General features: G+C 38.3%; 1 protein-coding gene across 12 annotated transcripts in view; it reads left to right on the top strand.

The window, feature by feature from the left end:
- The window catches only part of FNBP1 (formin binding protein 1), a 125,915-nt gene that overhangs the window by 94,680 nt on the left and 17,192 nt on the right, over positions 1-14,043 (top strand). For 3 of the 12 annotated variants that reach the window (XM_058524275.1, XM_058524273.1, XM_058524274.1), the window contains exons 8-11: positions 500-646; positions 3,892-4,089; positions 5,030-5,212; positions 11,089-11,103. In XM_058524275.1, the coding sequence (XP_058380258.1) occupies positions 500-646; positions 3,892-4,089; positions 5,030-5,212; positions 11,089-11,103 (543 nt within the window). The remainder of the gene's footprint in view (positions 1-499; positions 647-3,891; positions 4,090-5,029; positions 5,213-11,088; positions 11,104-14,043) is intronic. The other 9 variants (XM_058524278.1, XM_058524279.1, XM_058524280.1 and 6 more) reach the window with 5 other exon arrangements.

The raw sequence follows: 14,043 nt of genomic DNA, 5'->3' as shown, positions 1-14,043 counted from the left end.
TTGGGAATCTTTTACAACTTCAAGTCCAGTTGTAGAAAAAAATAATAAATATTTGCTTCTTAGTATCTACACACACAGCAAACAAGAACCTCCAACTTGTAGAGGGAAGGTTCACTAGTCACATCTCAGCCTGTGTTGGTGAGACAGTTAACCGGATACTATGCTTTTGGTAAAGGGTAAAGTAGTGGGTCAAAGATGGAGGAAATGTTTGAAACATATCACCAAATGGTGTTCAAGAAACTCCTTGAGTTTGGAGTTCTTACTGAAATTGGAATGGAGTTGTGTAAAGTATACATTTGGACCACCTAACAATTCAGAAAATATGGGTACAGCTGGCTCATGTAGAGGCACAATCAAGCTACAGTTCCTCTAACTCAAACCCTATTGATAGGCCTATACAACTCCTAGAGAATTGATTAGAGGTAACAGTGCTACCAGAAGACAACTTCCTTAAATAACGGTGGACCAAATTAATTTTATACAAAATCTAATATTGCAGAAAATACAAGAGATGGAGGAGAGGAGGATAGTGAGAGTTGGAGAGTCAATGAAGACATACGCCGAGGTTGATCGGCAGGTGATTCCAATCATTGGGAAATGCTTGGATGAGATAGTAAAGGCGGCCAACTCAATTGATCAGAAAAATGTAAGTATTGCAGTTTGGACTTAATTTACAACTTAGTGTTTGTGGTTCCGTTGTTTCTCCTCCCCCTTCCATGGTGACCTCATTTAATCATCTCGTGATAGATAATTGCTTCCCATGGTCACAAGTACTTTTCAACAGTAGCAACACCATTTGAGAGGTTTTTTTATTAAGCCTTCTGTGTTTTGAGTTTAGCTCTCAAATTCCTTTTGCAGAAAACACATATAAGTGGTAAGCTGTCTGAGACATTGCAGAATTAAATTGAAGTGTTTTCTTATAAGTTGGCTGAGTAACCTTTCAAATTGGGAGCTGATTCTTGAGGGCATTTTTGACATTTTGGGCCAGATAATTCTTTACTGGAGAGGCCTGTCCTGAGCACTGTAGGATGTTTAGCAGCATCCCACTAGATACCAGTAGCACCCCTCCCCCAGTTGTGACAATCAAAAGTATCTTGAGACATTGCCCAGTGTCACCGGCAGGGAAAAATCCTCTCTGATTGAGAGCACTGCTTTAGAGCCAGTGTTATCCCTTTGGATTCCTTTCCTAGAAGTCTATTTCCCTCAGCAAAAATATCAACTAGAACACCAGAATAGGCTTTTACAAACCTTTATTAATTTCCAAACCAGATTTTTAACATAAAAAGTATGCCATAAGTATTCTGTGTCATAGGAGCATCTTAAAATATGAGTCCAGGGAAGGGATTGAAGCTGTCTTTTTCTTGTGAATAGATCTTAGCATGCAGAAAGATTCTCCATTGCTCTAAGAACATTTGATGTGTATTAACATTTAAAGCCATCTGTGTAGAAAGCTTTTGTTGGTCCAGTGTGCACAAATACTTTCAAATGTGTTAAATGGTAAGTATTTGTAGGAGGGATAGTTCTAAGATAGCGGTGTGGGTTTTTTTGTTTTGTTTTCATTTTAGGTCTCCTTGATCTTTATTAATACCTATTTGCCTAGCGCCTCCTTCTTCAGTGATTTTAGCTACCTTTTTGGGGAAAAATTATTGATGCTTCTGAATTATTGGTGCTTCCCCCCAAAACTACATTATGCCAACGTTTTCAGAAGTGATCAAACCGTCCTTTTTCTGAATTGAAAATTTCATTAGTTGATGTTTTCTTTATCTCTTTTACACATCTCAAAAGAGAGACAGGCCTCTGGCTGAAATTGTTTCTTGGTTTAGAGATGTATGACCGGTCATACATCCATGCAGTCAAGTTTCTCCATGTTATGAGTACCCGTCCCATTTTCTTATCACCATTGATTTGTCAGTTCTGTACGTCTCTGCATCTTGAGTTTGGTCAAAGTCTTTTGGTGGTTATAAATGCCTAGCTCAAACAAGAAAATCAAGAAATAGTCTCAGTGACTATCTGATCACCCTATTTAAAATTTTAGTCACCAGTAAATTACTGTGTAATAGTGGGGTTTATAAGGTAAACCTTCAAAAGTGAGGTTACCTCTATGGGCGTCTTGACTTTTCTTTTAGCTTCATTGACTTCTGGCATTGATTAAAACCTGAAACAAGGCTGATTTTAATTTCTTGTATTAGACGCTTAGAAATTTCTTTTTTCATGAAATTTTACAATTTCACAAGATTATGTCCGAATGATGGTTTCTCTTTATCAGTTTTAGCTGGGAAATTGTGAGCCCGCTAGATTTATAGGATATTTCTCCCATTCTGGAAGCCTTGTTTCCATTATATCACTGATAATTCTTGTTCACCTGTGACATTTCTGATGCTAAATCCAAGGGACTATTCTAAGTCAGTTCATCGTTGACCAAAACGTCGTTACATGGCTCACGACTATATATCAAATGATCATGTTTTCACTAGAATAAATCAGTGTAGTCGCCAGCACACTTAGAAGTGTGAACAGAATCTGCTGGTAGAGGTTTGACTTCATATGACAAGAACAATAGTGTCTTAAACAAGGCGATTTCTTTTTCCTCTCACGTAAAAGATATCCACAGGCAGAGGGTCCAGCAGTGGCATGGGCGGATGGCCCATAAGTCCTCATGGACCCAGGCTCCTCCCAATTCACAGCTTTTGATGATGTGACATTCAAACTCAGTATGGCTTCTGGAGCTCCAGCCATCATATCCAAATTCCAGAGAGCAGAATATAGAGAATGGCCCATGCCACCCCTTTAAAGAGGCTTCCTAAAATTGCACACTGTACTTTTGTGTACCTCTCAGAGATCTCAGAGGTCAAAACGTACTCAGGTGGCCACCTCCTGCTGTACAGAAGGCTGGAGAGTGAAGCCTTTTAGCTGGGTGGCAATGGGCCCAACTTAAAATCAGGGTTCCTGATACTAAGAAGGAAGGGTGATTGGCTATTGGAAGACAATTGGCAGTCTATGGCACACCTACACATTATGTATTAGCTGAAATAGCTACAGCAAATTAAAATGTGGGCTCATTAAGAAGATGAGATCTATCCAAATTGTCTTCTCTAATAGTTTATTTTAGTCAGATGATCATTGAGTTAGAATGTTATTATATAACACTTTATATATACTATGTATATAATACTTTATCTGTAGATCTATCTATCTGAGACACTGTGGTTGTAATTTCCTTACACATTTGTCTCTACTACCTGACCCTGAGAAGACGGTGAACCCAAAGATCCCAGCAGAGTGTACACCATAGACTAGGCATTCAGTTCATTGATTCATTCAGCAAACGCTATTGCACACCATTGTCGCTGGGCACTGTCTAGGTGCTAGGGATCCAGTAGAGGAAAAGCAGAAGAGAGCTTACATTCTAGTGGAGGACTGTGAACACATATATGCACAAAGAAAAATTATACAATAAATCAGTGTCTTTGAACCACAATGAACCAAGGAAATTGGAGAGATTGTCTACTCTCTGCTTTGACTTTGTGTATATGCTACATTGTTATAAGAACTTCTCATGAGAACTAGAATTTTTGTATTTCCATATTTTTCAGGAGAATTGCATAATAATGGTCCAATTTTTCTGCTTTTAGCAAAGTCATTCTTAATTAATATTTGTTTCTCCAAATGTCAAAAAATGGCTATTGAAAGTATCTTCAAATCTCAACTAGACATATAGCTTTACAAATTATACTTATTCTTTCTAGTGATAAAAATATTACTAGACACAATCTATTATTAATCGATATAACTTCTTTAGGATATCATCTGTATGAGGTCGTCATAATTCATTGTGTAAAAAGTGTTTGTATGTATTTGAACGTATTTGTGTGTGATTGGGTGTAATTTCAGGATTCACAGCTGGTAATAGAAGCTTATAAGTCAGGGTTTGAGCCTCCCGGAGACGTGGAATTTGAGGATTACACTCAGCCAATGAAGCGCACGGTCTCTGATAACAGCCTTTCGAATTCCAGAGGAGAAGGCAAACCAGAGCTCAAATTTGGTGGCAAATCCAAAGGAAAGTTATGGCCGTTCATCAAAAAAAATAAGGTACTGATGGTTGGACCCAGTGTGAAATGAGTTTTTATAAAGTGTGGAGATTTTTGACTTTATCTTTTAGTCTTAAAAAACCTAAGATTTTAAACCTGAATGCAAAGAAAAGCTAGTATGAGATTTTATTTGAAAACAGTATTTCTCCTTGGTGGTGGTACCTTGGCCATGGCCATCTGTCTTATTTCAGATGCATTATCACCCGTACCGTGTCACCCACACTAACAGATTACTGACTGCTCGGCCATGCTGCATCACACCTTTCACTCCTAAGTCTCCTAGGCTGCTGGTTGCCTCGGCTGGGAGAAGGGATATTGCGCAAAATTTCTATAACAATTTATCAGCCTATCTAATTGAAGTTGTTTCCATGGGTTAATAACTTGGTTTTGAATTCATGTTAACACGTGTACCCATGAACATTTTTCGTTTTCTTTTTAGAGTGTGACACATAGGTGCATGACAGCATTAACCTGGGCATAAAATACGATCAAGGCAACATTACTGCTTTAACCTTAGAATAATTTACTATTTAATTTTAAAAGACTGTCTTGCTGTTTTCACAATCTTAGCATTTAAGGTCTTTCATTTTCTCCCATCCAGCTGTGTTAGTTTAGGCAGTTTAGAAGTATTCACCCTTCTGGCTTGAACTGGTTTCCAGTAACTAATTAGAACTGTAGTTTGCATGTAAAAGTCTGCATGAGCTTCTTGTCGAATATTTCTTGCTGTTCTTGTGTTGCATTACTTACTGAAAGTCCCACCTTCATCATGTTCTTCATTTAACATATTCTCCATGTTTTCTTTTGGACCATGGCCTAAATATTTAATTGTTTGTGTTTGACTTGCTTTGGGTTTCAAATATGATTTGATGCTTATTTTTGTTTGTGTCTTATCTTCTTGTTTCTGATTTTTACTCTGTCACTGCTCCATCTCTTACGCGTAGCTTATGTCCCTTTTAACATCCCCCCATCAGCCTCCCCCTCCTCCCCCTGCCTCTGCCTCACCCTCTGCTGTTCCCAACGGCCCCCAGTCTCCCAAGCAGCAAAAGGAACCCCTCTCCCATCGCTTCAACGAGTTCATGACCTCCAAACCCAAAATCCACTGCTTCAGGAGCCTAAAGCGTGGGGTAAGTCTTGCTCTGGAGTCCTGTCTCTCTCGTGCGCTTTGGTTGCATGTTTTGGTCTGCATAACTTATTTTGTTTGTGAATGACTCCATTGTGTTTTCCCATAACATACAACAATAAGAACCTAGGATTCATTGTCGCTAGAAAGAGGAACGACAGAAAGAGGAGGAAAGAAGGAAAGAAGCAGAATGGATGGAAAGAGACAGAGAGCCAGCCAGCCCAGAGTTCTTTTTGTCTTTGGTACATTTTGGAAGGACTTTCTCCACTTCCCTTTTAAAACATCAAAGTCATTAATATTTCACTTTGATTTTACCAAAAAAGGAGACTTTGATTCAGTTTCTTAAGCCAGCAACGTGTGAGATGAGGAATTGGAAGTTACTGTGTAGTCAGAAAATGTTTGCTTGATAAATACGGAAACAGCGTGAGTGTAATGAAGATACTTCTCTCTGAGCTGTCTCAGGGTTCAAAGGGGAAACATCACGGGTTACGGTGGTTTCTTTAGCTATTTTGGTGAACTTATAAGATGTTGATCAAATATCTGACTGCAAAAGGCCTAATGCAGTATTTATCTTTAAATGATGAAATAATAATAGCCACTGACATTTATTGAGTGCTTATTATACACCAGACTCTGTTCTATGTGCTCATTTACTTTTTTCAACCACCCTAAGAAGCCTAGGTACTAAGAGTTCCGTATTTTACTGATAAGAAAATGGACGCATAAAAAGATGAAGTTAGGAAGATGTTGAGCCGGGATTTAAAGCCAGGGAGCGTGCTTATAGTCAGAGATTCTGTGACATCCGCATTCGCGGAGACCCTGTTACAATTTGATTGACTCATAAGTGGATGTTATTCAGACCCAGGCTTGCCATTTTAACTAAGACTGCGTGTGCTTGAATCACTGGGTTTTGTGGAATTGATCCAGCAACCCGGAGTAGACACCAGTTTGGTTTATAGAAAAAGGCTGGAATAAAGTAATTTGTAGTCTCCCGAATAAATCTAAGTTGTCAGTCTAGTCTAAGCCAACCTCAAATCTTCTTTATAATGAATAATGAAGTGTAGCAATGAAGAGGAAACAAACATTAGTGCGTTGGCATATCCAGTGAGGTCGTCTTTTATCCTGTGCTATGAGGGCTGCAATACAATTGCAGTGGGACGGACGTGTTCTTGTACAAACAATTTGTACTCCTTCCTTCCGCTGTGGAAAAAAGAATGTGAATGTATAATAGATACTAAGTTGTTACCTTTTAAAACAAGAGACAAAAAAAAAAACCATTTCTTTATATGCAGAGTTCCTTTAATAAGGGAATCTCAAAGTTTTATGCAAAGAGTACAGTGGGTGGAATTATCTTGTTTTAAGGTTACCCAGTATATCAGGTTAAGAATTAGAAATTTCATTTCCTAAAGATTTCAAGAGAGCCATTGTTTGAAGGCAGGGTATAGCTTCAAAAGTGGATGATGGATCGTGTTGAGCTCTGTAATTAGATTCAATTCCTGGCTCAATTATGCTGACTTCTAGAACTCGCCATCCATCTCCACTTGTTGTTCATTGAAGAATTTCCAGCATATGACCAGGGTATTTTTGCTAGACTATAATGTTTTACATTAACTGTAAATCAGTTAACCCATCTCTGCCACTTCCAAAACCTTTATGGAGCACTCATTTATTATATTTATAATAAATACGTTTGCTTTGTCTTTTGGACTCTCACGATGAAGTATGTTGATTCATGATTTTTTACCATTTGTGTCTGTATCTATTCCATTCTGCTCTCAACGTCACACAGTCTGTTGTTCTGAATCTGAGTGGTGTTGCATGGTGTTCTCCAAATGTTCACGAAAAGACCAAAGAATGTCAGTAATCAATAAGTGTAAGAAAAAGATGGCTAGGAAAAATATAATACTCAAAAACAAAAAACAGTGAAATGGGAAATGGGTTATTTTGATGATTTAAAGGAAACTCCTTTTTTTAAACATAATTAGCAAAATGAATTTTATTTCTTACTCCTCAAACCTGTGCTCAGCAAACCTCTGTTAAAAAATTTTTCCTAAACGATGAGTGTGTTTTCTTGACAGCAAATGCGCACACACATACACACACTAGAAGCATTAGTAAATAAGTGGAAACATATTTTTGCTTCCCTCATTTTTGGTCAGTCTGTTCTTAGTGAAGGTCAGAATTCATGTCCCTTCCTCCAGGAAGTAACAGTGGAAAAAAAAAGTAAGAAAAAGGAAATACATCATAGAAGTAAGATTAGGAATTTCAAAAAAAAAAATGAAATTTGGAGAAATAAATTTGATTTTAAAATACTCTCAACATGGAAGGTACATGGTTTACAAGATCCATGACTAAAATGATACAGCCCTTGCTACTATTTCAATTCTTCTACTTTGTAACTTTAACACTATTGTGCCAAAGATAGGAAAAGTGTCCTAGGAAAATAACAGATCTGTGATTTTAATATTTCTTTTAATTTATCATGTTTTGCAGCTTTCAGATCCAGATTTCAATAATTTGTTTCTGTTTTCAGAATGTATAAATCTTGTGCACATATTTCTTAGCATAACTGATTTTGTTTCTAAATAATTAAACAGGATAAAATTTTCTTGCTCTAAATCGTTGACATTTGTAAGAAAATTTTATTTCATTGAACGTCTTTAAAGTATGCCACCTGAGCATTATTAACCATTATTTCATCTTTACATAAGTCAAAGAAAAATGAGACTATATAGTATGTTCTTAATTTGCAGTCTATAAAGTAATTTTACTGTCTTAAATTAAGATTTCTTTTTCTGGTCTGAGCAAATCTAAATCTAATTATGGGCATATTTTTCCCATGTTTTAGAGTTCATTGCGTGGAAAAATACTGTCAAAGTTGATCAAAAGATTTTTGAAAATCCTTACCAATTGTTTGTCAGATGTTACAATCTTGTGGTTACTTTAATTTTATTTACTGTATCTTGTTCTCTTGCTGATTATTGGCAGACTCAGTCTTTCTGTTTTCACAAAGAACTCATGAAGAGGACGATAGGGAAACCCACGTATGCTTTTGAAGCTAGGGACTATGTTGTAAGTTCACCTGTGACGGCCAGGTCATACGGTCATGGCACAGGCACTAACCCCATTGATATCACCAAGACTGGGGACCCGCATATGCTCTGTCATGCTCCTACCCGAGCCGTGACATTCTTGATTGAGAAACCTGGACACCGGAAAAAGCCTAATTGTATAAATTCAACCACAGGCTATTTCATCTGGAAAACTTGCATGGGAAATGGAACCAAGCTTCCCAATAAACTTCCTAAAAAGTGTCAGTGAGCTGACTTTGGTTTTTTCCCTTTTCATTGATTGTGACTGCCATCTGGGATGTCACTGGGTGTGATTTTGCAGCAGAATTTCATCTATAAAACGCAGCTGCAGAGCGTGGTCACAGGAGAATGACACTCATACAGATGGCAGTTGTGTAGATGAGTTCCCACATCCACGTCTGAAACAGGTGGATCCGTAAGGGAGTTATCTCATAAAGCTTGGAGAACCAAAAAAATCAGAGAAGCGTGAGCAGGGTCATAGAGTAGTAAAATGACTTTCCGTGGACCTTAACCAATTGACTTACATATTTATTTTCGCTGTCCCCTTTCTTTGTACTTGAGGTTAGTACCTGTGACTGCCCAGTAACACATGGACTCGCTAGCTCTGTGTTCCTCATGTGTTATTGACTCTTGTGGCTCCCAAGGCTCCATAACTGTTGCCTGAAACTGACGGCTTTTTAGTTCTTCAGGTGTCTCGCAATGCATTTAATGCAGCCTTTAAAAGTGTTCTCTTGGGGCCGGTCCCGTGGCATAGCGGTTAAGTGCGCGTGCTCTGCTGCTGGCGGCCCGGGTTCGGATCCCGGGCGCGCACCGACGCACCGCTTGTCAGGCCATGCTGAGGCGGAGTCCCACATAAAGTGGAGGAAGGTGGGCACGGATGTTAGCTCAGGGCCAGTCTTCCTCAGCAAAAAGAGGAGGATTGGCATGGATGTTAGCTCAGGGCTGATCTTCCTCACAAAAAATAAATTTTTAAATAAATAAATAAATAAAAGTATTCTCTTAGCAGATGATTCACTTTCTGATTTTAAATGATCTAACTGGCTGGCTTACAACTTAAGACCAAAAACCAGTTTATAATCGTTAAAAGGAATACCATATACATGATGGTGCTTCTTGTAGATTACCCATCACTGTCCACTTCAGAAAATTGGATTTGTCTGAAAATTCGCTATTTCCCCTTTCTATTTGGATTTATTCTCAGTCCTGATGACTTGTTTTTATTATGAGGTGGTAACATTCCTATGCTATTAGTTTGATGTTAGAATTCTGGTTTTGGAATGCTTAAGAAAGAATATATAACTTTAAGTAACGAAAGTAGCTGAATAGAAAGCAAATAGGGTCCTGAGTTCAAATGTCCCTTCTTTGAGTTAGCGACAGTTAGATGATCATGTGCGAGGAAACATCTGTATATGGCAGTGTGCTTTGTAGGGAAGATATCTGCAAAGTTTTCTGCTGTGCACCATAAGTGTTGTCTGTCAGGAACTCAAACTGTGATGAATAGATCTGTGCTCAGGTTCACAGGAGGGGCTCGAGGAGTTAGTGTAGACTGCCTCCATGGGAGCCATCATGAATGGGACTGTCTAGACTTTTTTTCCCCAAAAGTTTTGTCTTGCTACTTCTTTCCTTAAAAGTCTTTTTCCTCATGAGGACAATTTCTTTAAAAGCTTAATGCCTATTTACAAAGAAGTGTCCACTTTGAGTTAATCTTAAGAATAAGATTTGTTAAATCTGGTTAAGGAATTTTTAACACCCTCCCTTCTCCCAATTTAAAATCAAAGGGCACTTTCTTTGGTGCTTGGTCTCCAACGTAGTTTCGGACCCTACCACCGGTTGCCTGAACTTTTAGGATTGATAACAGCTAAATAAATATGCATTGAACTCTCAAAATACTGCTTTATGGCCATAGCACATGGCTCACCTGTTAAGGAAGAACCATGTTTCTTTTTCTGATTTTGAGATGCCTTCTAATCTGTCTTGGGTCCAGTAATCACTATCCCTTTCTATTCTCCAGACCCAGCAGAATTGCAGCTGCTATGTCCTGATAAATTATCGGGAAATCCATAGCAAGGTGTACCCCTTGGTAATTGAGACAGTTGGCTATCTATTTCCTAAAGGTAACTTTCAAGAGCAGCAAATTCTGTTAACTCTCCAGATGCTCTATAACCCCTGTGGGAAGGGCTCAGAGCTTGATGGAAAGCCTCTGAGAGCCTTCTGTGGAGCAGGAGGTCGTATGCAGTGCACGGGTGGGAGGGAGCATCATCCTTCAGTCTCAGTCCTTGGTTACCCATTCATCAATTTGAGAGTTTGCCTTAATACCTTTAGGAAATGCTGATGTTCGTATTTATTAGATCTCCTTAAGATAAAAATATTACTTGTTATGTTGGGCAAGTAATTGCTTTTCTGACTCTTTTAGTCTGTGTAAAACTTTCCATGGGAAATTTGGTGAACAAAAGCCTATATGATTATTTTTTTCTTTTATAATCATTATATGTCACCAACTGCAAACTTAGTTTATTTCCAGGCTGATGTGACCAATACAGAACTGGAAACAGAAACTCTCCTTTTCTATCTTTATTCTTTGCCCTGTCCACATGGCAGTAAAGAACGATTTGGGTAGAAATAGCCCCTCTTGTGAACTTTTGCACAGATACGCTACAAGTCATGTTCACAAAGCAGCAGGTGAATTTATGTGTATGTTAATACGGTGGAACTGACCAAGTTCCTCTTCTTCTGATGTGTTGTTGTTTCTCTCTCTCTCTTTTTTTCCCCCTTCAATTTTTACCTGAAGCTTTCTCTCAAGCTGGTAAGCACAATTATTCCATGCATGTCCTGGATCTAATCGGGGTTTGGGTGTGTGTTTTGTGGGTGCTATGCCATGTGCAACGTACCTTCAAAGTTAACTGCTGATTTGTGTTTCTCTCTGTGTGCTTGTGTTGGTGTTTCTTTGGAAAACAAAGGTCCCGAATCTAATTGAGGCGATCTTAATCTTTTCAAGTTGCTAAGAAAATTAACGCTTAACTCATGATTTGGTTTTCTTTTTTACTGGGGCCTTAGGAGGATGACAAATGTTGAGAAACTTTAAATAGGAACATAAATATTAAATATGGGGAGTTTGTTTATTGGATCATTTTGAATAAAAGTAAATTTAATAGTTGAAAGGTGCTCCTCCCTGGGAGCCATAGAAGCAGATGGAGAACGCTGGGAACCTGAGGGAGACAAGCAGGAATGATGCTCGTCTCAAACTCGGATCTCAGGTAGCCTTTGAGAACTGAAAACCGTGAGATCTTTAAGGTGCTATGTAAATATGTTGGTGCCTTGTGCGTAGCTGATTCAAGCAATCACAAGATGATTTTATGGACAGTGAACAGAGCCCCCTAAATCTTTCTACAATGATTGACTTAGTGTTCTATCTCGTTCTACTTAATTGTACAGCCCTAGTAAACAGTCAAACTAATCATTAAATTTATTAAAAGAAACTCTTAACCACATAACCCATAATTGTCCTCCAAATATGTGTCAGTTACATAGTATTCTCAAACACCACAGCTGAGACTATCCTAAAATTATGAACAATGATAAACTGTGACAATTCAACCAGGAATAAGAGCAGCGCTTTATGTACTGCTGTTGAGAAGGTAAGATAATATTTTCTGATTATCCTTATATATACATTTGTATGTGGCCAAGTATATACATAGTCATATATACATAATTTTTTCAACCTGACTCAGTATTTGGCATCTGACCCAACCCTAAAGAAAATGAATATTTTATTAAATTAAACATTCTTAGATTGTGAAATAAAATCCTGAGAAGAGTCCTTGATTAAGGTCTCTACAGGAAGGAAAGATTCAGATGCTTAAATGAACTGAGCTCATCAGCAGTATGGATTTGGGAGAAATTGGAACAATTAACTGGGAGTGTCTCAGATGCCAGGGTTTCTTTCTTCCTTTATTTGTTCTTTTGCTGAGGTGCTAGCAGCAAAAGATAACAGTATCAGGCAGTCTTTCTGTTTGAGATACAAACCGCTTCCAACCTGGTACTGAATTGTTGTTTTATACCATTACTTTGAGTTAATAAAGAAGTAAAGTGTGGCACAAAGATGGCTTGGGTGTAAAAATAATAAAACTCAAGAAGCAGCTCGGGAGCAAGTGTTTGATTCCAGTAGCGCGTGAAACAAGAACCTCTTGGAGCCACAGCCATTGAAAATATACCTTTGTGCGTATGACCCCCTCTTCCACTACCTGGTATGGCCGGTCTCTTTGTAAACTGGGCCACTCCAAAGATTTCAGAAAATCTATTCTGACTCAAAGCTAGAAATAAAAATTCCTTTGTGGCAGAATGAATCATAGGTCAGAGTATTGTTTGAAAGAATTCAAGCTTCAAAAGGCTAATGGGACGAAATGATGTTTTAAGGTACTTTCCAGAAACCTTAAGTTTCTTTGGATCTAGAAGAAGCTATTGACCTGAATCTCCAGTGGCAACATGAAGTTTGTCTGAGGCATAGTTGCTGAGATTAGTTTTTAAATAACAACACAGAAACATAGAATATCTATTGAAAGGGACCTCATTAGTCAATTAGACTAACTCCTGATCAAGTGAAGAGAATTCATTTCTTTATTATTTAATTGTTTTCGATTTTGTAAATAATCAGGGCTGCGTTTTTTTGTTGTTTAGGGGATCTATATTTGTAAGTCATAAGGACAGTGTGTTTGACTTACAGATTTCTTTGCAGCTCTTCACACACCAGTGGAAATCTTACACCTGTTCACAGTCTAGACCTGTGTCGGCCAAGATGGTAGCCACATGTGGCTACTTAAATTTTAATTAAAATTAACTAAAATTTTAAATTTCAGTTCCACAGTTGCACTAGCCACTTTTCAAGTGCTCAGTAGCCATGTGTGGCTGCTGTATTGGACAGTGCAGATATGAGGACATTTCCATCATTGTAGAAAGTTCTTTTGGACTCGTAGCACATGGTAAGGCTCAATGAATGTTAATGAATTAACAATGACCGCTTACTAGATCTCCTCACTTCTGGAACAGTGTATCTTACACTGTGTTTTGTTGCATTCCAGCATTAAAAAAAAAAAAACACCTCAATTCTAGAAAACATGCTGATCTGTTGTAAGTTCAACATGAAAACAAAATATTGAGCTTTTGGGCTGAGTGATCGAATTGAGCAAATTAAAAAGCACATAATTAAGTTTCAGGTATTATAGCACAATAGTATATGGCAAAGAAGAAACAACTCTGGTTTATTTTTATATTGAAGATTGCTTTGCTTCATCTTAGTCTTAGAGGCAAATTGAACTTCCTTGGTCTGGCGTTAGGGAGTAGTCACTGCCATTATTCTGGTTTCGCTCAAGTCTTATCTCCTCCCACACACACACACACACACACACACACACACACACACACACCCTCGAGTCTTTGAGAGCATTAGCTGAAAGGTCTTTGCGTGGCCTTGGTGGTAAACTATTTGCTGAACCACACACTTCCAGTCCCGCAGCCTGGCATTTTATCATAAGCAGCCGAGGAACTGAGGTCACAGGCTCCCAAAGCTGCTTGGCAAGTTCAGCTCGATTTTGGAATGACATTTTCCGGGGCCCTTCTTTTCTGCCCACTCCCAAGCCAGTCTTGCCTTTGTTCAGTTGGTTCCACAGTAAAATCTCTTTTCTAAACTCCCCGGCTTATCCCTGGGTATTGAATAAATTTCTCATTCTTTATGAAAATAGCCTCC

This window comes from Diceros bicornis, chromosome 28 (assembly GCF_020826845.1).
Source record: "Diceros bicornis minor isolate mBicDic1 chromosome 28, mDicBic1.mat.cur, whole genome shotgun sequence".
Classification (NCBI taxonomy): domain Eukaryota; kingdom Metazoa; phylum Chordata; class Mammalia; order Perissodactyla; family Rhinocerotidae; genus Diceros; species Diceros bicornis.
Note: the sequence above shows the minus strand (reverse complement) of the source record. Positions and strands in the feature narration are given on the sequence as shown.